The 23,721-nt window shown below is 43.3% G+C and overlaps 1 protein-coding gene across 2 annotated transcripts; it reads left to right on the forward strand.

The window, feature by feature from the left end:
• The first annotated feature begins 731 nt into the window (after positions 1-731).
• On the forward strand, positions 732-23,451 carry cgnb (cingulin b). 2 transcript variants are annotated; one of them, XM_017425946.3, is made up of 21 exons: positions 732-1,052; positions 5,697-6,875; positions 6,961-7,055; positions 7,133-7,202; positions 10,838-10,935; positions 12,139-12,271; positions 12,358-12,570; positions 15,245-15,372; positions 15,622-15,648; positions 16,928-17,048; positions 17,233-17,445; positions 17,639-17,737; positions 19,041-19,298; positions 19,390-19,560; positions 20,093-20,254; positions 20,410-20,499; positions 20,575-20,658; positions 20,736-20,854; positions 21,512-21,620; positions 22,128-22,291; positions 22,499-23,451. In XM_017425946.3, exons 1-21 carry the CDS (start codon positions 747-749, stop codon positions 22,587-22,589), a joined length of 3,930 nt encoding a protein of 1,309 aa, XP_017281435.2. In that variant the 5' UTR covers positions 732-746; the 3' UTR covers positions 22,590-23,451. The 2 variants fall into 2 exon arrangements, with proteins under 2 accessions (XP_017281435.2, XP_017281443.2); XM_017425954.3 differs by lacking the exon at positions 15,622-15,648.
• Positions 23,452-23,721: the final 270 nt, after the last annotated feature.

Raw genomic sequence — 23,721 nt, forward strand, 5'->3', positions numbered from 1 at the left:
TTATAGACATAAAATCTGTAATATATAAAGCTTTAATTTTTAAAAACCTACAGAAAAGTCTCAGAAAAATAAATATTTTTGATTACAAGTCATATTTTAATTTAGATAAATCAAAATCTTTATTTAGGCAAATGGAGGTATTTAGAAAGTCACAAATAAAAATCCAACAAACTCGTACTTTTTATGTCTATTCAAATTCTTTACCGGGATGTGAATGCTTTGTTTCATTGTGGGGTACTATTATTTTCCACAATATAGTGCAGACTCACACGTGCTTTAATAGTTCAGTGGGGTTGTAAACAAAATAACCTTTTCAGTTGTCTTAAAATATAAAAATGTTCACAAATGACAACAGTTTGTTTAAATTTATTCCTTTCAGACTGTAACAAACTAGTTCTTCAGATGTAGTATTTATATAAAACTTAACCAGTTGAGTAATTTCATTTTTTTACTCCTTATTTTAACCTTTAAGTACATTTTTTTAACTTCTGTATGAATTTTATTTAGAGGAAAAAGGGGCAGAAATGCAGACTATAATCAACCTAAACAAACAAAACAATTCATGTTTGGAAGCAAACAAACTCTGAGGACAGCAGGAGGGTTGAGTTTTGCTTCCTGATGGTCAAATTAAAGCAAATTTTTTTCTTCGTTTTTAACATAACCGCCCCTAAGCTACAACTAAAGTTTATCCCTGTTTCTCCACCTGCACTAGTTCCAGTTGCGGTGCTGAAATAGATTATACTGCCATGCAAAATATTTCCCATTTTCCTACCGATTACACAGCAGGAGTGGGGCACAGTGGCTGCATTGTGCTGAAGCGGCTGGCTGACTGTAAGCCCCGCCCCTCCGGAGGGCTTCGCACCGACGTCGCCTCCGAGGCGGGACGACGGCCGGCCCGACGTGTTGGCAACAGGTCCCCCCTTCCTCACCACACACACACACACACCTCCTCAGTTCATTGGTTATCACGTCCTGGGACCGAAACATGTCGAACTACTGAGCGAGGAGCGACTCGGCAGGTGCGGCGAAACCATCTCTTCAGTTCAGGGCAGGTAAGAGTGAGCGGGGAAACGGAGGGGGGTTATTTCTCAGCGGGGAGGGACACCTGTGGCTGAGTGCTGGCACCTTGTTTCATGTCCGCTTTCCTGCGTCTTTTTTAAAAAAAGCCCTGAACGCAGCCCGGCTCCTCCGCCTGCGCGCGCCTGGCTTTCTAATCGGATCTGCGCGCTGCGTAAAGAGGATCTGCGGGGTTGTTGCGGCAGGTGAAGGCTTCATATAGGGTGTGTGTGAGAGAGAGAGAGAGAGGCAGGTGTTCGGTGGTTAAATGCTGTCGGCTGATGTAAACAGGTCCGCGGTTTCGACGCGCACCGATACTGACCGACCGGACAGGTGGCTGTGACGCAACACAGGTGCTCCACGCGCCCTAATGGGCTCCGTGTTCGGCAGCGTCTCTGTTTCACGCTTTAATTATTTACTCCAGGCGTCCTGTTGGCTCAGTGGTCCCAGCTCTGCCGGGGGGTTGTTGTGGTTACCTTCAGCCGACACTAAGAACCCAGTTTGTTGACTCAACTCAGTCTGGTTGTTGTTGTTTTGACTCGGGTAGATTATTTTAGCTTCACGTGACAAGTTCTAAGCTCTTAGAAAAATAATAAATACAATTTGCATTAAGTTGACCTTCTGGTAATTAAATAAAACTGGAGATTACATAGCGGAAAGGTCAAATAACCTCAAATAATGGCTCATTTCTACCACTTCCCTGGCTGCATTTTGGTACAAATCTAAAAGATGATGAGTCTAAACCTGCAATCTTTACATTTAAAGCTCATTTTAAGGCATTTAGTTACACATGCATCTTTTTAATGAAGGATTTTATCACTAAGTTGGTGCTAATTTAGACAAGAACACCATTCTCTGTTCATCCATGGACTCCATTCATTTTATCAAACAGCACTGAGCATTAATTTAGTCTGAAAATTGTCTCCTGAGTAAAATTTGAAGGTTGTTTATACAGTTCTCATACAGGGGCGGCTGTGGCTCAGTGGTTAGAGCAGTCATCCTCTAAAGTTGGTCATCCTTTAAAGTGTGAACCCCTCATTGTCTCCGATGTGCCCCATCGATGTATGAATGGGATCTAAAGCCCTGATTAGACTCTATAGAATGATTTATTCAGATTAGTTTTGTATAAATGTAGCAGCGTGTGTATAAATGTGTGTGTGGATGGGGAAATGAGGGCACAGATTGTGTTGTAAAGCACTTTGAGTGGCCTGCTTGGCTAGAATAGTGCTATATAAGTACAGTCCATTTATATAAATAACAAACACAAAAACATCATTTCAAAGGAAAATAGGTTTAAATACAGTAATGGTTGTTAAATAGCATAAACATGGATTTTTGTGCATTTTTAGGGTTTCAACCAATCAGTTTTTATTAGAATTATTAATCACCGCTGAAGGCAAAGGCAATGATTGCTTTTGTGTGTGTGTGTTTATTTGTTTGTACTATTAGCAAAATATTTCATAAATCACTGAAACTTTCAGAAAGTTATCACTGGGTGCTCACAACTGATTAAGACAGCTGCCATTTTAGCACACATAAAAACATCTGTAACTCTGTCAGTTTTACAGATATTGAGCTAAAATTTGGCGTGGTAGTAGCTGAGCGTCATCTCCAACACATACTCTGAGCTCTAACTGATCGAGGAAGATTTAAGTGTAATATTTTGCCATTTACTGTTGGAATCAGCTCTGTCTGTTAGCAAATTTTCTCGTGAATCTTGACATATTTTGAAACTTTAAAGTTGTGATCTTTGGATGGACTACAACTGTCTCAATCCAATTCAAGATGGCTGCTACAGGCTGTAATGGCTATAACTATAATACAGACATCAAGCTGTAATTTGACATGGTAGTAGTGTTAACAGACTTTTGTATTATTTCTGTTTAAAAATAATAAATACCTGATGTCAGATCTCAGTAATAAACACCCCATTGCCAAACCCAACAGTCACAATGGCTCAACTTCCTGTTTAGACAGCTAATGTTATTTAAAACCACTGTGAGAGAAAGTCTAGGATCGGGTGGGGTGGGGTGGGGTGGGTAGAAGAGGACAGCAGAGACAGTCAGGTGAGGACTGAACTGAGACAAGCCTGTTGGTCGAGGAGACGGAGGACGGGTGACGGCTGATTGGGCAGTTCGGTGACATTCCAGTCTCTGTTGACTCAGCCCGTCCTTGGAACAAGTGAGAGAAACGGCGTGAAAGTCAAACGAGTTGTCACCGAGCAGCGCACACAGCTACCAGTCCGAACAACAAGCGAGTCGTTGTTTAGAATCTGTGTTCGCCCAGGGACCGTCCTGGAGTTCGGCCGGGATCAGCAGCCATGCACACATCACATCATTTTATACTTTTCAGGTCCTTTAACTCACATCAGTGCTTCCAAACCTGATGTTATATTGTTTGTTTTTCTCTGAATTGGCTTATTTCCTGCTGTGGACAGTTCTCCACATGTGGATGTTGGCCCTTTTTTTTTCCCCCCCTCAGTTTCCTCCTAATCTGTCTGCTTTATATGAACGCAAATCACGCGTGATGCTGACAGAGAACGTCTGGAATCCTGAGAATGTTGTTGGTTAGAACCAAGTCTGACTTTGATCCACCACTCCAGCCTCGCTCCCATCAGAGGGTCTGCGTGTTACACTGTAACCGGTCCTCGTTAAGCAAATGGTTGTGTTTTAATTCCTGTGAGAGTCCCATCTCTGACTGCTGAAAGAGTGGGCAAACAAAGAACGGCGGTGAGCACAGCTTAAATACTAACGTTGCTGGACGGCGCAGAAGCATCTATAATCATGCGAACGCAGCAACAGATTATTTGCCACTGCGATGCTGATGCTTATTAGATCAGCTTCGACCGAGTAATGAATACACTGCAGGTGGGTAATGTGCACATTCTCCCATTTCGTGCTTGAGTTGGTGAGAGTGTGTGTCCGTCCAGCTCAGAGCAAACAGTCCACGGCTGATTGGCTCGGCTCTGAGGACTGGTAACAGCAGGACGAGGGGCGTCCCGGTCCAGACTAAGTCCTTGGTGTTTAATGCTCCACAGAACCAGGACAATGGGAGGAGTGATCACCTTCTCAGGTTCATTACAAAGCGTATAAGATAGACATGTGAAGATTAGACTCTTTGTACCGTGAAGTTTGAGAAAGAACAGCTCCGTTGTCCCAGATGTGAGGTTTTGTTTTTGGGATGCACAAACACAATACTGTGTGAAAGTTTTAAACCGCTTCTGTTTTGTTTTATATGTTGTCAGTGAGCCAGACTTTCATCAGATCTGATAAAATAATGTTCATTATCAGTTCTCCGGACCATATATTTGTCCAATCCTTATACCCGACTACAACAGCAAATTGTGCCGTGAGCACCTAAAAATGAGGGAAGCGGAGGACTGAAGCAAAAGTGTTAGGGCTAGAACAGTGTCTAAGAGTCGTGTTTTTAAGAAATGAGGACTAAAAACAGCAAAGATTTGACGTGAGAACTGATAGATGCATCATTCTTCAGTTCATCATTGGCTGTTTTCGGCTAATAGCTCTTTGCAAATTGCTTTAAAGGTGCAAAAATACTATTTGATCTGTCAAACTGATTGCTACAGGATATTTATTTGTTTGCTGCTATAATATAAGAAGTGCACATATTTATATCATCATCACCAATCTGCAAAAAAGTGGAATATATTGGCATATCAGATATTATCATGCAAATCTATATAGTTTAAATATCAAACATACTAAGATCCCATGAGCTTTAATCTGCCACACAATAAACAGCACGATTTTGTATGATCCTCTTTAGCTGGTAAAAGTCTGAAACTGCATGTCCTGATTTTATAAGAGGGTGTCTTTTATAAATTTTTAATATTCCAGCCCAAGCTGAGATAACTATTGACTGTTATCGCAGATTTTAGAAAGCATCTCCAGAGACGTCGCACATTTACTGTCACAGTCTGAGTCAGGACTTTGCATTTAAAATGGCTTGAACAGCCCTTTCTTTAACACAACATAAAAAAGCCAAGTTTAAAGTGTTGAAGGCTGAAGTGTGTGTGTTGATTGTAGTCACAAGTTTTGGAAGGATTTCCACATCTGACACAAGAAACACCAACACACCTAAACAACAAGTCTGTTTTCTAATTGTCAGACATCTATTTGCTGCTTTACCCTTTTATTTAGCTCTGTGAATACACAAAAATCCAAAATATCTTTCATTTTTTTGTTGTTTTTATGTATAAATTCATCTTATGCCATCTGTCCTACTGTGCTTTTCCATCTTTCTGTCCACACCCTTTGGAAAAAAAGTTGGCCTCAGTCTGTACAAAGAAGCTCTTAGTGCCCCAGTGGCATATTTGGGATGACATGAAGACAAAACATTCTGGTTGGGAAGGAATTTTACCTGCAGAGCACCGAGAGCGGATGACAGGTTTATCAAGATATACCCTCAGTTTGCTATTATAGCCGAGTCAGAGTGACTCTGTGGGAACAAGAGGGCAGGTTTTAACAGAAAACCAGGAAATAAAGTGATCTGAGGGTAGAGAGCTCATAAAATAAAAGGACTTATAACAGCTGTAGGATTCCATGTTGGCGTACTGAATGGTTTTTGTTCCACCAGATCACCTGATTTGCATCTTTGCTTTCTTTCGTTTTTGTCTTGCGCAGAAACAGGAAGTGAACATGAGCACTCCTTCTACTGACAGGAAGCCCCCAGTGGATTATGGCGTGCAGATCCGCTTCATCAAAGACCTCCACGACACAGGTGGAGGGTACACCGAAAAAGCCAGAGTCAACAACAGCGCAAGTCCCTCTTCCAGCAAATACGGCGTGGCTGTGCGGGTCCAGGGGATCTCTGGGCAGCCTTACGTGGTTCTGAAAGATGGGCAAAAAGGTGACTCCTATGGAGTTCAGCTGACCAATCCCAATCCTCCACCCACCCCCACCCCCACCTCAGGGCCCCCGTCATCCTACAACAGTGTCCCCAAACTTAAAAAAGAGCCTGCAGACTTTACAAAGCCCTTCAGCCCTGTGGTAAATTCCTCACGCTCCCCTGTTTCCCCGTCCACGGAGGATGAGATTGGGGAAATCTTTGGGAGTCCCCTGAGAAGACCTCCAGGGGACGGCCAAGCAGGAACACAGGGAGACGAGGAAGGTGGAGCTGGGAGGGAACGAGTGGTGGAGAGGCCGAAATCTGAACCCAAGTTCCCAGCATCAGTCAGCGAAAATGGGAAAAAACGAGACAAGACTGACGAGGACGAGTACAACGAAGCTGGGCTGAAGCCCGTCAAGTTAAACACTGCGGGACCCAAAGGGTTTAATCGAACTGCCTCAGGTTTCAGCAACTCTTTAGGAAGGTACAGTGAGAAGAAACCAAGCACAGATCCTCCTCCACAACCCTTCCCAGATCCTCCTCCTCCAGCCCCGACTGACAGCGAGCCTGTCCCAGCAATCGACACCAAGTCCCTGGCTCCAATCAACAAACTCATCAGTAAGTTCAACAGCAGCACGCCAGGCAGCGCCCCACAGTCCAGGGGGCGCACCGGATCAAGGCAGCGGCTGAGGTTCGATGAACGCAGGAGATCCAGAAGTCTCGACGCCCGAAAAGATTCACAACCAGAAGTTACCTTCCCCTCTCCTGCATCTCCCAACCTGAACCCCTACGCTGCTCCTTTAACTGCCTCCTCCACTTTATTGACGTCATCTGCTCCAGGAGGAGGTGGTGGCGTGGGACAGAGCCCTGCGTCTGCTGCCAAGGTGATACCACCCAGCGCCCCCAAGGCAAGTTTCAAGTCACCAGAGAAGTTTGTTGCTAAGACCAGCCATCCAGCTATTGCAAAAAAGCCTGTAAGTACAGTTCCTGGAAACGTATAAGCAACTTGTGGGTATTGATTTATATGTTTTAAACTTTGCCTTTTCTCCCTTTTTGAAGGAAACACTTTCAAGGAGTTCAAGTCAAAGCACAGAGGGCATTAATGGGGAGGAGGCTCAAATCAAGCAGGCTGTTTACAACATCCTCAAAGAAGGGTTGGTAAAAGTCCAAGCATGGTGTTCAAAATAATCACATTTAGCTGAAAATCCTCGTTTTGATGTCTCTTCATCAGCACCAGTGAGAGTGAAGGAGCCCTTCAAAGAAAAGTCAACCTTGTCTATGAGACGACCGACAGAATAAAGGTACACTCTATTTTTTTTTTTAGCATACCACAAATGTCAGGTATTTGGACATGTAAACATTACATTACATTTCATAATTGTCATGTTTTTGCATCAATCATTTCTATCAGGGGTTTTATGGATGACTATCCAATGAAAACCATCAAAAAAAGCTTCTGACTTAACCTCGTAACTCCATTATTATAAAGAAAGATATGATGAATGTTTTTTACAAACAGTACAGCCAAATTACACAATGTGTGTGTCACTCCAGTTCACGGTCATGGCCTGCCAGGTTAAGCTAGTTATAGTATATTCATGTAGTTACAAAACAGCTTTAACTTATCAACTTTTGAGTAATTGCCAGTAGCAAACAAAATCTAAAAGGAGACCTCAAGATATGATCAGGAGGGAATTTAGCTCATTAACTACAACAGACTCCTTCATTTCTGAAGTAAAACTGAATGTAGTTAAGAGTTTCTGTTCAAAAGTGGGAAAAATATCAGGATGCTGACATCTTAACATACATTTTATCCCAGTTTGTAAACATAGTGTGCACAGTCACCACTTGTTTGTTCATTATTGTTAGCACTAAGCTAACTGTTTGCCCCTGACAAGACGAGCTAACAAGCTTAGCTGTAGTTTGACTATTTCTTGAAACTAAAACCAGTAAATTAACGTGCGGGTTTAACGAGCTGCAGTATGTGGGGTTAGCGTGCTCGGGGTTGGGTTGTCATTAGAGCAGATCTTGCACAGAAGCCAACAGATGGTTGGCAGCCAGCCTGGTGCTGTGAGCAGAAGAAGTTTCTGTTTCGTTCACTTTGTCTCCAAGGGTTCTCCTTCTGCGGGCCAAAAAATGAGAAATTTAAGGAACATGCTGACTACTCCTCTGTCGGCTTTCCTGCCACGTTTGGCTCCTTTGTGCTCCTGTGTCAGTTTCAACTGTGCCACATTTATGAGAACACGTGCACGTTTTAAAGAAATTAGCATCCGTTTGCATAAATCTGCATAGAACGCGCATCCCTCTGCGTCCTCAGCCCCTCCATATTACAAGCACTTGATTATGTATGATACCTTGTTAGGCGTCTGTGTTTGGGGCCGTGGGTCGCCGTGAATTATTTCCTCGCCTCGTCTCTTGGCAACGATGCACCTGCAGAAGAAAGCTCCGTGTGATGAGGGCTCAGTCACCGAGAGCCATCAATAATTGAGTTGGAGTGGAACCCTGCACCAGCTGGGGGTTGGCTCGCGGGACGGGATGGATCCTCCTCTGGGGGCTCCTGTTGTACAAAACCTCCTTGTTTCTCACATCATCCACTTCTAATAGATTCGGTTCTCTTCAGAAGCAATAGTAAATAAATAGTAATAAAAAAAAATGACATCAACCTCAGGATTAAAGCTTTTTTTTCCCTCTGCAATTCAACCCCTATACAAAAACCATTCTTTTTGTTTATATGAAAACATGACATTAAACCAGTGCTGTCACATGAGTGGCTGTTTACAGAGCTCATCTGTGTGACAATTTTCTATATGAGTATACAGACAGAAACCTTTTATTGCAGTTTTTTATGTTAGAGGTGTTGATTTTATGTATAAAATATGAAGGCAGGTGCACCTTCCCTGTAATATTTTGACTGATTCGCTGTAGTGATACGATCTAACGTACGTCAGAGGGAGAGCTACACCGCTGACGGCTTGTTTGTGTCCCAGTTTCACTGAGAATAGGATACTGGTGTGTTGGTAATCTAAGTCTAAGATAGCTGATCAGTGCTTGTTTGTGTAGAGCATAAAGCAAACTTGTTTAACCAAGCCTAAAAATATTTTATTTTATATATATTTTATGTGTTTTGCTGCCTTCTAGTTTTCCATCTGTGGGAGACTCTGCTAGGTAAAGCATTGGTGCAAAAAGTATAAATTAAAAAATAAAAGGTACCAGGAAGCTAAATTAAATGAGACTTTTAAGGCACTTTTTGCCAAGCTGCACCTGATGGTTGAGCTTAAAAGTAATCCTGTTTATCACGTCATAAATCTGGTCTCTTTATATTTTGCATAAGGAAACAAAACTACAATCTTCTCAGATCAGTTCTTATGATTTGAAGCATCTCTTGACTTTCCTGATTTAAAGCATTTACAATAAAGATCAAAGACTAAAGAAAAAACTAACATCATAAAGTTACATGATTGATTCTGTGCTCGAGTGATGGAACATCAGTCTTTTATTATGTAACAGATGTGAGGCAGAATGAAAATCTACATCCAAAACCTCCAGTCTACTGGGTTGACATTCAGATTTTTTAGAATTATTGGTTTATAATTCTCTTAATTTTTACTCATCAGACCATTAATTCAAAGTTCTGATGTTTTGGATTGTGCTTCTGAGGAAATCTTATTACTAATTACGATCTTTTGTTGTAAATAGCTTTGTGAATGGTTCCAGTTTGGTGAAGTAGAGTTTAATTCTGACCAGACTGATGAGCTGAAGCCTAGTCCAAGCTGGGCGGGGACCGAAGTGGATTGCAGCGATCTCAAAACGACTTCAGTCTCAAATAAATCTTAGCTGTTCAGGCAAACCATAATTTTGCCAATTATGACCATTAGCTTGTCAATCCAGACAAAATTAGACTCTTATTTCTCCTTAATGCAGTCATTTAAGAGCATATTAATGATTCCTATAGAATCCCGCTTTAGAAACCTTAAAACTATTACTTTGTTACCCTTCATGACCAGTGGATGAGGAGTGATGAGATGAAGATGATCTCTTAGAGCAACTTTTTTTAATAGCTTCAGAGCATAACCCAACCACCAGCTGTCCTCAGTGTGGATGTGAGGCGTTCGGGGTTTTCTTATCATTTGTCACCCATTTTTTAGGCTAATACTAAAGTACTGCATGAAGTACAGTACTACTATCTCTCTCTCTTGTATTATTTGAGTGATACACCAGAGAGTACAGCTGATGCAGTTTATACAAAATACTCAAAAGAGCTCATTCTGATTCCCACTTTTGTTATCTTCTGTTAATTATCTATATGTCCCTAAATGGGATTATCTGCAAACTGCCCTTTAGGGGACGAGAAGAAAGTGAAACAAATCCGTCTAAAACCTATCTTTGTATTTCATCACTGATAAGTAAAATCTGAAGTCCTCTGAGAAGCGTAAACATCTGCGAGCCTTGCTTTGTTTTCCTTTTTCTCTTTCTGTGTGTGTGTATGTTTGCATCCCTGTAAGGAGTGCGTGGGAGGATGAGAGACGGGGTTTTAGGGGCAGGCTGCGATTTTGCTTCCTTTTCACTGAGAGGAGAGTCTTTTTTTTCTGAACAGCGGAGTGATGTGGGCGAAGAACAAGCTGCTGCTTCTCTGGCTCTGCTCCCCTGCAGCCTGTCACAGAACTTGTACATGTGGGGAGATCTCTATTCTTGACGGCTTCTGAACACATTGGCAGGGCTTATTCTCCCAAAGTTTTTTTTTCCTTTTCTTTCCTTTTTTGACTGTCAGAAACTAGGTCAAAGAATTCAAGCCGGGGTTTTTGTTTTAAAACTTAAAAATATTGCCAAGCTCATATTAAATTTGCAAGGTCGACAGTAGCCCCTTGTTGCAATACTTCAACTCAGCTCCTTTTTTCCCCCTCTGTATCTCATTCTGAACCTCCTCTATTTTGCGCAGAAGGGAGGATCTGACAGAAGCGCGACAAAGAAGAATCTCGAGGACCTTCAGAAGCAACTCGAACGCTACAAGAACGATTTGGACCAGGCGCAGGATGAGTAAGGACGTGTGGCTGTTGGTTTTGCATCTGCAGTTCCAGTTGAACATTTCCGTACACCATCATGGATGCTAATGAAAGAAAATATTAGTTTCTAGGAATAAAACTGTATGTAGAAGCTGTGGTATTTCTGATCCACCCTCTTGGTTAGAATGAAGATCCAAACTGATCCTCTAAACCAGCGGTGTCCAATCCTGGTCCCTGAGGGCCATCTGTCCTGCATATTTTAGTTGTTTCTCTGCTTTGACGCACCTGATTTGAACAAATGAGTGATTAGCAGGCTTCTGCATAACTTGGAGACCTGCTGAAGAGCAGAGAAAGAACTTAAACCTGCAGGATGGTGGACCTCCAGGACCAGGATTGGACACCGCTGATCTAAAAGGAATCAGAAACTGTCCAAGAACCACTTTGGCAGAAGTCCGTGTGACCCGGAAGCCGCTGGAGCTGCTGGAACATCAGGGTCACCGGCTGCCGTCTAAGAAAGAGGCACAAAAATGGAAGCTCGGCTATTTAATATCAAGCTGAAAGCAAAGTTTTAGATTAAAGTTTTACAGTAAGATGAGACAAGCTTTAAAAAAAAACCCACAGAGGCTAAAAGTGTGGGGGTAAAAGCATGGCCAAGCATGGTGGTGGTAACATCATGCTATGTGGCTGTTTTGTCACCAGCATGGCAGACTGCACAACAAAGATAAAATCTAGAAAAATCTAGGATGCAGTGATTATTAATTAGACCAACATAACATTAAGAATTAGGAGAAGTCTGACCTCAATACTAAAAACCAACACATTTAAATTAATTTTCAGTTCTGGCGAGAAGACAAATATAAACTCTACCAACAGCTTGTCAACATGCTAACTGCTAATGGCCACTCAGTGGGATGTTTTTCTCTTTGCTCAGCCCGTGTGTGTATGTATATTTTTGCATTAAGGGAAAGTTATGAAAATCAAACTTTCCCACTGCATCTTTGACCTATTTTTTCCCTTGAAGAAGTTGGTGGTACTGTACTCTGCCCCAGAAACAGAACACTTAAAAGCAAACACTGAAAGCCCAGATCTTTTCCCCAAACATCCACGTTCATAATGAGTGTAAATTCACAGAAGTGAGACGAGCGCTGTGCTGGTTAAAAAGAGCACGAGCCTTCAGTCGGTTAGTTTTGTTGTTGTCGTATTTCTCCTGCAGTTCTGACAGCGTGTTTGTTTGCAGACTTGCTGCGGAGCGTCTGTCCAGAGAGCTGGCAGAGTCCCGCCTGCGTCTTCAAGAAGATCAGCTGGCTCAGCTTCAGGAGGAGCTGAGGAGGCTTTCAGAGAACCTGCCCCAGTCAGACTCCTTTCAGACGGTACGGCCGATGTAAAATAACACACAGCCCCACGGCGGCACTTCAGCCAGGCCCTGACTCGATGGGTCGCCCCTCTCTCCCTGCAGGATGTGCTGGACCTGCAGGCCCAGCTCGCCGAGGCCACCATGTTACACCGGCGCCAGGAGGATGTGCTCCACCAGCGCGAGCGCGAGCTGACGGCCCTGAAGGGGGCGCTGAAGGAGGAGGTGGAGTGTCACGACAAGGAGATGGAGGCTCTCAGGGAGCAGTACAGCCAGGACATGGACAACCTGAGGCAGACGATGGAGCAGTTCACTCAGGTGACTGTTTATGGCCTGCAGGTTTGGGCCCATGCTTTTTTGTTTCTTTACAACTTCTATATGAGGTGCAGTACAGCAGTTTCAGAGCAGTTTTCATAGAGCTCATCTTCCATCAGTGACTGAGCCCAGTTTCCTAACCTTACAGAAGGTGATCCAGTTCTCCAACAAGATTTAATTGCTCCTTTTCTTTGTTCACCCTTCACTTCTCCCACAAGTGTCAGAACGTTCCGCTTGATCCTGAAAAAATAAGATAACTCTGATTTGAAGGAATTGTATTTACGACCTGCTGATCTGTGTTTCTGACCTCAGGCTTATTTCATTTAAAAGGAAACTCAAAAACAGAATCAGAGATAAAAGGACATAAAACTGTACAGCTCTGAAAAATTCTTTAAAGAGTAAAATAGAACATTTTTTGTGGGGGGTGGTGCACAACAAGAATAATGATTCAGTTATTATTAAAGAAACGGTTCAGGTTTTGTGAAGTAGGGTTCTGTGGAAAAGTTATAAACAATTAATATCTTACCTGTTGTATGTGGCTCTTTGAACAGCCTCAGTTTGGAGAAATAGCTTCAAGTTACGAGGACTAAAGTAAAAAAAAAAAATCCCACTATTTTTTTTTCTCATATCATTGGTCAGTGTGTCCTTAAATTTAAACTTTGTAAACGACTACAAACTACTGTGTGTGTTTGTGTACCTACGGAAACAGCCGAAGTGTCTGAAAATAGGTCAACCGTGGCAGCGCCCAAGGAAGAGCCGATTGGGAGGGAGAAGTTTGTCGGTTTCGATGTGTTGGTGCATATTTATGCTCAGATTTGTTGAGTAAAGTACACAGAAACAAGTGCTCTGTGCGTACCTGCATTTCAGGATCAAATATCAGTGTATGTGGAAAACTACTGGAGTAAAAATGTTCAAACTGAGCCATCTGATATATTTCAGGATAACCTTTATGTTTGATTTTATAGTTTGCAATAAGTACCTTTTTAATTCTGACCAGCTAACGGCTGATCTAATGGTTGGATGAACCGCTAAGAGATTTTTTTTTAAGATGGCTGCCTACTTTAGTCTCTGCTTCAGCTATTTAATAACTCATCAGTCCAGACAGAATTAAACAATTTTCTCCAAGTAGAGGTCATTCAAGAAGCCATCTACAGCAGGTAAGTTATTAATAAACAATATCTGAACTATCCCTTTAAGTTTAACCAGTTAGGATCACTGTGACCTTGATGATGGACCTGCACCAACATGCGTGGATAGGGAAAACCCTTTTCTCCTTTTAGTCAGATTTTTTTATTTTATTTTTTTCAGAAAGTAAGTTTTAGGAGTTCCTCATTTTGCAGTTGCACTTTTTGTGCTTCAGAGAGTCAAGCAGCTCATTTAGATCATAACTTCAGACTCTGAGAGAGGAAAAAAAAAACGTTCAGCATCCATTACTTATGCTCGGTGGTCAGAAATTCCTTCTTTTGTTTTGGTTAAAAATAGTAAATTGTCTTTTGAAGAAGGCTGCAATGCGGAGATCTTGATGAATATTTTACAGATTGTGGTCTCTGGAGGGATCTCTCGGTGGGGTTTTTTTGTTACACGGATGTCTGTTAATGCAGAGTTCAGATATAAAGCGTTTCAGATGGGCTCTGTGACTGAGTGCAGCAGGAGGACTGTCAGGTTCTTCTACCTGTCAGGCAGTTTGAGACCTGCAGGACTTATTAAGGTGGGATTAACCCAGACTTTGATGCTGCGTCCGTCTGTTATACATCCAGGCTTTCGTTCTCTTTCATGTCTCAGAACGCAGTCAGCATTCAAACTGCAGGTTTAAATATATCACAAGGTCAGAGCGGAGGTAGAAAAGAAAACTTTGCTGCTTCTGATTGCGATAAAAAAAAAAAAAAAAAAAAACTTTCCGAGTTGGAGCTCTTTTGTAAAGTTTCATTTTCTACTGGTGGGATATTTTTGGAGCTCTGCATGGCAAGACACTGAGGGGGATTTAAGAGTCATGTACAGGAATAGATCTTCATACAGGTTGTGGAAAAGTTATGGATGTGTCAAAAAAAAAAAAAAAAACAACCCAAGAGGAGAAAACGATGCTGTTGGAAATGAAAAGTTGCAGCCCGAGAGCGGGAAGTCAGCAAGCAGATGAGAGGATTTCTGTAGAGTAACGACAGCATCACACATCGGCTTCATGCTTTATTGTCTCACGTAGACGGGATGGGTTCTGAGTGGACTCCAAGCTGGTTGTGCTGCTTTCTTGAGTTTCTGTAAAAATAATCTTTTTAAAGAAAATACGATTGATTCTAAAACCTCACGTTAAAATAAAAAGGAAAGTAATTAAATGAGAGAAATGATGATGTAATGACATCTGAAAGAGCTGAAACTCAGTTACACTGAAAGGAACAGAACACCAGCTAAAAGCTAAAATTAGCAAAACATTAGCTAAAACTAAAAAGTATTAAAAGGCTAGCTTGAAGTAGCAGATTGGCAGCTAAAAGTGGTAGAACAGTACGTAAAACAATAAAAGCAGCATAAAAAGACAAAATAGAGCAAATATTCTGAAGCTGAATTCAAAGAGAAGAAAGTTAAAGAGATCTCAGTGTGTTTCAACAGCATGAACGCTGAATCTGCATTCAGATAAAAATCTGAAACACATTTTTTTTATTGTGTGTGTGTGTGTGCGTGTGTTCAGTCCCAGGAGCTGATCGAGGAGGAGAGGAAGAAGGTGAACGACTCTCTGCTGACGCTGGAGGCCGAGCTGGAGAGCTGCAGAGACCAGGGGGACCAGTGGAGGACTGATCTGGAGACGACCAGAGACGAGTTAGTATCCGAGTCCTGAACGTCAACGAAGACGCGTGTGTTAGTCCGTTAAAGACGCCCCACCACTGGTTCTGTCACCAACATGACAGGACGTCAGGACTTTTATTTTGTTTTAGGACTTTTAAATCAAGGTGTTTTACAGTCAGGAGGATTAGCTCAAAGGATAAACCGCTCACTGAAACAAAAGTTCTTTTTGATCTTTGAACCCTTGATTTTTATTTTTTTATTTTTTTTTCTTCCATTCGGCAGGAATGAAGAACACTTCAGCAGCCGAACGTGAGACAAAAACAAACTAAAATCAATCCTGCTCTGTTTTGGTTGGAGTAGAGTTAGCCTGGTTTGGATCAGAACCTGAGATCTGGTCCCTGAGAACTCACCTGAGGGGCTCGTGTCAGGGTGGACTTTGACTGAATCTGTCCGCTCTGATCATCAGATCATTAGATCATCAGATCATCAGATCATTAGATCAGTGAATCCTCACTAACAACAATCCAGTAACTCTAAACCCAACTTTCTTGTCCTTTAGATAGAATTTCTTAATTCAAACGTGACTCTCACTGATTTCAGTTTGCTTTTGACCAATCAGTTTGTTGTGTTTTATCTCTTCTCTCTGATTTATTAACTTTTTGATACATTTTAGCTGCAGATCAAATACTGCGGAGGTTTTTGTGCTGTGGATGCGGTGCTGTGGATGTGGGTTCTGTTTTGTAGCGTCGAGTGATTTTATTACAAATGGCCACAACATTAAAGCCTTTAGAGTAGGGGTTCCCAAATGGTGGACGGCGGTCTGGATCTGGACCCAGATTTGTTGTTAAATTTGAGTAGAATTAAGTTATTTACACTTATTTATTTACTTGTGCGTGTTTTCCTGTACTTTAGGCAGTGCAGCTTTTCTAACATTTTCGGAGTCAACCAGATTCAAGATGGCTGCCACAGCTAGTCAACAACTCAGCCAGTTTTACAAATATTGAGCGGATGTTTGCTGTGGTTGTAGCTGAGACTCATCCCCAACACATACTCCGAGCACTTCACATTGTGCAACACTTTGGCATCAACCATGTCTGGCTGTTAGCAAAATATCTCATGAAGCCCCGGACAGATTTTAATGAAACTCTCAGGAAGTAACCCCTGGATGTTCATCTGGAACCGATTCACCTTTGGAATCAACCCAATTTAAGCTGATCTGCATTAGCCGACACAAAAAAATGACTATAACTCAGTCGGTTTTACAGATATTGAGCTAAAAGCTGAGGTGGTAGTAGCTGAGAGTCATCCTCAACACACAACGCATCTCGTGAGATTTACAAGGTTTGACCAAAACAGCTTTATCATCGTCCCTTCTCAGCGTCAGATGATAGTTTAAAACTCTGACACGAAAGGCGGCGGGTGACATGCATTCCTTCAGGGAGCGCTGGGCTTTTAATCTGAATTCAGTTTCTGCAAAGCTGTGTCGATACCCCCAGTGGTTTTAATCTTGTGGCTGCTTGGCATATGTGAAACCTGTGGAAAGTATCGTCACCATTGTGTCCTAATTAGAATTCACTTTTTCCTTCAGGCTGAAAAGGTCTCTGGTGGAGAAGGAGCGAGCCGAGCGCGAGCTGAAGGGTCTGCAGAACTCTTTGCGTTCCACGAAGAACGAACAGGCGGCGTCGGATGATAACCTCTCTTTAAAGGAGGTAATTCACACAGCAGTCGTGAAGCAGAGCAATTATTCTCAGCGTGTGGGTGAAATCCAGGGGCTCGTCTCCTTTGTTGGAACGCGAGCGTGAGCTTTCTCTAATTTCAGGTCTCTCCTGTGGTCGGGGAGCACACTGTCACACACCTCACTCACACGTCTCTGCTCTCAATGCTTAACTTAAGGAGCTCTGCCGTTGCCATGACGACCTGAAGCGAACCCGCACCGACCTGGACAAACAGAGGGGCGAGGCGGACGAGAGGAACGGGGCACTCGAAGCCCTGAAGAAGGCGAGCGGCGAGAAGGAGGCCGAGCTTCAGTCGGCGATCAGCGAGCTGAAGGAGCAGCTGAAGAGAGACAAGGCCGAGCTGGAAAAGGCTCTCGAGAAGGCGAAGGAGGTGAAGCATCGTCTACTTTCTGTAGGAAACAAATGACCGTAACCATAATAAGAGTTTGATAAAAGAGAAAAGGAACAGCTCAAGTGTCTGCTAGCCTGGAAGCAAAACAAATGTGCAAATATAATGAGCCCAACAACAGCATCACTTATTCCTTTCCCCTTTTCTTCCTGTTTCGATCCCCTCTTCACTGCAGTCGTCAGCTGGGTCCGCAGGGAGGACGGTGGTGGACCACAGCGCCGGCCTGGAGCTGCAGGAAGAAAACACTCGCCTCAGAGAGAGGCTGGCCCGCTTGGTACGCTCCCCAGAAAAACAAACAAACAAAAAAAAAAATACACTGTATACACACATGCATGCAAAAATATGCAAACGCAAATTTTATACAAAACAAAAGCGGTCCTCCCACACACACTCTCTATTTTCAACCAAGAAACGTGAATTTAAAAAAAACAAAAACTCATTTATGCTCAGAAACTAATCCCTCTGAGAGGATTTTGTTTACAGCAGCAGATTACGGTTGTTTAAAGGACCTGAATCTTTTATTTGGGATAATAAAAACTCTCATGCAAATCAGTCATTGTTAGTATATATAAGAGTATAAATAAGATCAATGTAGTTAGCAGTGGTCAGTGTTGGAGACGTTTCTTCTGTCAGAACTGGACTTCAGACCCTGAATGATCTGCTTTTGCTCCACATTTGCCTGCGAACCACAGATAAGAAAACAAACAGCAACAGAGCAAATGTTTAAACAGAGATGGATCTTTTTTTTCCCCCCTTTAGATGTTCTTACATCCAAATAATGTCACGCAGCTTTAAAATAAAACCTGCAGATTATTCACCAAAACGTGCAGCTCATTTAGGAATAGTTTGCCATAACTTTTGATAGCGGTACGTTGCACAACATGGACAAACTTTAGTAACTAACTGAGAAAAGAAACAATGCATATCAATGGGGTGAGAAAACCCAGTCCTCTTTGGAGCTCTACAGCTCAGACAGACCTCACGGTAAAAACATCATTCAGAGTTTAAACTGGTCACAGAAAGTTAGATTTTACATGTCTGAACTGGCGTTTTGATATCTTTTAATCTTTTATGGCTTTTACACAATAACAGCTTAAGTTTTATGATTTTTTTTCTCTACTAAATGTTCAGCAGACAGTTGATGTCACACATAAAATCTTTACATTTTACACAAACTCTTCACACTCCCACAACTATTGTTGGAACATAAACAGATTATATTTCAAAATGGAAGGATTTTTATCCTCTTTCACCCGGTGTGTCTCTCCTTCCCATAAGTCGTACAGTTTTCTTTAGCTTCCCCCCCAAAATGCAAAGAGTGCACACCCAAGCGTCCACACACTCCACTTATATTTTCCTCGAAACATTCTCATCAAAACTGGAAGGGTCTCTTTAACTTGTCATATCTCCTGCCTGAAACGCTGCAGAAACAGCAAACTTCCTGTCTGCGACCGTCAAAGTCTTCAGTCTCAAACGCTTGATCTTGTTTCCCTTTGAACTTCCTGTACGGTTCATACATATGTCGGATTTTTCATCAGAATTTTCTCAGTTAAGAATGTTTTTCCTGTTTTTTCTAGACGAGGCTTCATTCCAGCGCGCCGCGGAGCTCCGACGCCGAGGAGGAGCTGGAAGCCCTGGAAGGGGAGAACCGCTCCCTGAAGGCTCAGCTGGAGGAGGCCAAGAGAGGCGCCACCCGCGTGGGCAAAGAGCGGGACGAGCTGAGCCAGCGGCTGGAGGAGCGGGACCTGGAGAGGGAGGCGCTGAGGAGGAGCAAGAACGACCTGGAGGAGCAGAAGAGGCTGCTGGACCGGGCCGTGGAGAAGCTGAACAAGGAGGTGCGGGAGCGCGCGGGGGTTCTGTCCCAAGGTTCTCGTTGATAAGAAGCCGCCGTCACCGTCGCTCCTCTCCTGTTCTTCCCGCTCGCAGATAGAGGTGATGATGGGGGACTCGCGGCAGTCGGTGGCCACCCTGCAGGCGCAGCTCGACGAGTTCAGGGAGCGATCCAGGAAGGACCTGCTGGAGGCGCAGCGGAACAGCAAAGACCGACTGGCGGAGCTGCAGAGGGCCCAGAATAATCTGAAGGCCCAGCAAGACGAGGTGAGGCCAACCGGTAGATCCTGCAGGATTCAGTCAAACAGAATATCAGCAACAAACACGACAGTTCTTCTCCTTTTTCTTCAAGAAATAATTTATAGTTTTTTACTAAAACATCAGGACCGTAAGTATAGGTGACGTAAAATCAGAATGTAATGATTACAACCAATTTGACTGAAAATATTGCAAATGTTCCAAACATATCAAATATATAAAGAAGTTTTATTATTTCTAGAGGAGCATTTATTATAAGCGATATCATCCTTACATCTGTGTTGCATCACTTTGTCTCCTGATGGTGTTTCTGATCGGACACGACAGATGAGTCTGTGTTTTGTTTTTTTTTGCAGCTGCTTATTTCAGCTTTTTATCTGGTTCTGCTCAGTGGGCTTAGTTCTTGCAAAGAACTTTAAAAAAAAGTGTGATTACATGAAATCTTGAGGAAAGCACGTATTTCCTTCACGCCGCACACCTGATTTTTAGCTCTGCTTAGTGAACTGCTGAAGATTCCGTGAGTCGTTTTTGCGTTTTCCAGGTTTCCCGTCTGAAGAAGGAGCTGCTGACGTGCAGCGAGGAGCGGGACAGCGTTCAGCTGGAGAGAGACCTCCTCAACAACCGCCTCAAGCACCTGGAGAGCGAGCTGGAGTCGGAGAGGAGCTCGCACACGGACCGCGGCCGCGAGATCCGGGTCCTGGAGGTGAGACCTTCAGGGTCAAAGGTCATGGCTGTGACTGGGACTATAAATAGGACGGAGAGACGTGTGTGAGGCTGTGGTTTAAAGAAGCTTTCAGTGTGAATTTGATGAAATGTGCCTGAAGGTGAGTAGCTGTAAGACTCTCCTTGTGTTTGCAGGATAAAATCAAAACCCTGGAGATCGAGCTGGATGAGGAGAAAAGCGGCGTGGAGCTTCTGAACAATCGCATAAACCGAAGCAGAGATCAGGTGCGGCGGCGTCATGCTTTCTGTGCGTCGACCAGGAGGGAGGCGTTGAGGTCTGAACGCTTTTGTCTTCTTCAGGTGGACCAGCTTCGGTCGGAGCTGATGCAGGAGCGCTCGGCGAGACACGACCTGGAGATGGACAAGAGCACGCTGGAGAGACAGGTACCGCCCCCAGAGACGAGCGAGGCCGAGCCCCCGTCAAAGCCGGGTTTAACCTGTCCGTGTCCGTCCCCCCGCAGGCGAAGGAGTTAAAGTCCCGCATGGCCGACATGGAGGGACAGAGCCGACCCTCGCCTGGACTCGCCCTGCTGGAGAAGAAGGTTCAGGAGCTGGAGGAGAAACTACGCAGCGAAGAACGGTACAAAGTCTGCTTTAACGAGGCTGCAGGCGATTTACTGTAGAATGAAAGTTATATTTATTATCGATGGATGACAGATCCCAGATCAAAGCCTTAAAGTTCAGGTGTTCCAAATCCAACCCAGCAAAAATAAACAGGGAGGAAGCTGAATGTTCAGAAGGACGAAGGTCGACGTGTGTCGGGACAGGAAACTCCTGAAGGGATTCAAAAATCTGCGTCCACTTTAAACTGGATTATTGTGCTTTTCCTTTTTTTTAATTTTATTTAACCAGTAAAAAGACTTTTATTTTACAACTGGACAGATCATTTTTTTATGTTAAGATGTTTTTTTTGTCCTGTTTAAATCACAAAAACAGAAACAATAAGAACTACAATCATTAAAGCAGAAAGGAACAATAAAATGTCTTTATTAACCTTTTAGTTTAGGTAGGTGTTGAATTAAAAATGAAATTAGAGCACAGCAACCTAAAAACTAAATGAAACCAGATGTAAATGATGTAAAACAGCTTAAATGTCAGAAAGTTAGAAGTTTGTTGGTTTAAAGGATCACCTCGTGCCTGCTTGGTGTTTACTCACTACAAACACCAAGACATCGTCTAAAAGACCACGTCTTCGTTGAATCTTGTTTGAAACTGTTTGTGAACCGTGTGGACGCAGAGAGAAGGCAAGCATCCAGGCGTCGCAGAGACGACTGGAGAGGAAGCTGAAGGAGCTGAACGCCACATTGGACGTGGAGAGGAGCCAGCACGTGGAGCAGAGGGATCAGGTGAGCGCTCCGAGCTGCAGGTGGCCGCCTTTCAGCTCCTTTCAGCTCCTTTCACCTCCTTTCAGCTCCTTTCACCTCCTTTCAGCTCCTTTCAGCTCCTTTCACCTCCTTTCACCTCCTTTCACCTCCTTTCAGCTCCTTTCAGCTCCTTTCACCTCCTTTCACCTCCTTTCAGCTCCTTTCAGCTCCTTTCACCTCCTTTCACCTCCTTTCAGCTCCTTTCAGCTCCTTTTTCCTTTTCCATTCCGTTTTTTTGGCTCTGACTTTGAACTATTTCATTTCTCTGCCTTCACCTGCTGTTTGTTTATTTCTTCATGACTCTTTTTTGAAGTCTAATCAGATCTGCTTTCCTCCTGACCCAAACTCCACCTCACTCCAGAACGACCCCTGACCTCCCAGCTCCTACAGTACTTCTTTAGAGCCGTAACTTCCCTCTTAGATGACCTTTAACCTCAGTTCCCCCCCTTCCCCCCGGTCTTCACCTCTGACCCCCTCCCTCTTCCTCAGCTGACCCTCCGCGTCAAGGCCCTGAAACGGCAGGTGGACGAGAGCGAGGGGGAGGTGGAGCGCTTGGAGGGCGTGCGCCGGAAGCTCCTCAGGGACTTGGAGGAGCAGCAGGAGCTCCAGGAGGCAGGGCGGGCCAAAGTCTCGGCGCTGGAGAGTGAACTGAAGTTAGTCTTCATCAAATTAAAAGACCGTGTTGCACATGTCCCATGTAATAATGTGAGATCTTGAGCTCATATGTTGGGGACAACTCTCAGCTTCCTAACACTAGATGGCGCTCCGTGATAAGTAGCTGAAAACACTTTGAGCTGAGAGAAAAGCATCAGTGACTAAAGGTTTATTTTTTGTTTTGCTGTTTTCCTGCGTCCTGTCAGGCGGAAGGCTCAGCAGACTCATCGCGCCGCTCTGGGCTCCTCGGCTCTCAGCTCTGATGACGAGGATGAAGCATCATCGCCTCCATCCTGAGCGAGAGGAGAAGAAGATCCAGGACCAGGGGTTTGGGTTTTAGTTCTGGTGGAACCGGGCCAGTTTAGATTAGTTCTGCTACAAACATGGATTTTATCACAAATATCTTTTATCTGTCTTATTTTTCCTATTATGGTAAAAAAAAAAGGAGATTTCCAACCACTAAACGTAGACAGTCACTGTGGTTTGTGTGTTTTTTGTTTTTTAAAGACTTTGTTGTGTTTAATGGTGACGTCTCTTTGCTGCGGTGTGTTCAGGGCAGACTGGAGATTTCACAACTCGACCACAAAGGAATCAGCCGAAGCAGAACACGAACGCTTCTGCATGATAATTTATTTCTAAACGAGTCTTTGTGTTTAAAGTGACGTTTTGACTGTGACAGTTTCAGGCGTTTAAACTGAGCCTGTTTTTTGTTTTTTTACTCTGTATTATTTGTATTTCAGACAATCAGGCTTACAGTAGCAGCTTCAACGTCGTCTTTTATTTGTAAATTTTTACCCAGATTATTCCTCCTGTGGGTTGATTCATGTGCACGGCTTCACTCCAACAGCTTTGTGTTTTCATTTCCACCTCGTGCGTTTGCTTTGTGACGATTTGAGTCGTAATCCTCCGGCTTGCCTGGACCCGCTCCGCCGCATTCCTTCAGGAGGACTCACGCCAAAGCCTCTGTCTCCCCTCTGCTCCTCGCCATTTTCAGACAAGGCGGATTATAATCCGCCATCGGTGCGTTTTAGGAGAGGGAGGATGTGAAATCCCTGCAGCAGAAATTAGACTTGCACCACAGAGGTTTCTAAGTTTTTGACAGAACCTTTATCACAATTTTGGATCTTGTGTAAAATAAAAAAAGAGAACATTTTCCTGATTTTTGTACTTTTTTTAATATTTAGTCATAATCCTCTGCATTTTATCAGTTTTAAAGATATTTTAATGTGTTTACAGACAGTAAAGAAGAAGCTTAAACTTAACTTAAACATAGTTTTTTTATTTTTATGAGCTTCTTAAACAACTCCGTCCTAAAATGGAAGTGTGGTAGACCTGATGACCACTAAAACCGGTTTAATTGGTTTTTAAAATACTGCTTTTGCTTTAAGTGTCAGGAGACAAAGAAGGTATTCAAAAGTTCATCAGAAAG

Source organism: Kryptolebias marmoratus, linkage group LG5, assembly GCF_001649575.2.
Source record: "Kryptolebias marmoratus isolate JLee-2015 linkage group LG5, ASM164957v2, whole genome shotgun sequence".
In the NCBI taxonomy this organism is placed as follows: Eukaryota; Metazoa; Chordata; class Actinopteri; order Cyprinodontiformes; family Rivulidae; genus Kryptolebias; species Kryptolebias marmoratus.

Bases quoted from the DNA above. Each gene is read 5' to 3' on its own strand.
- cgnb (XM_017425946.3), top strand. From the start codon at position 747: ATGCAAAATATTTCCCATTTTCCTACCGATTACACAGCAGGAGTGGGG. The intron at 7,056-7,132 runs GTTGGTAAAAGT...TCTCTTCATCAG, and splicing joins TACAACATCCTCAAAGAAGG to CACCAGTGAGAGTGAAGGAG. The intron at 15,373-15,621 runs GTTAGTATCCGA...TCCATTCGGCAG, and splicing joins CTGGAGACGACCAGAGACGA to GAATGAAGAACACTTCAGCA.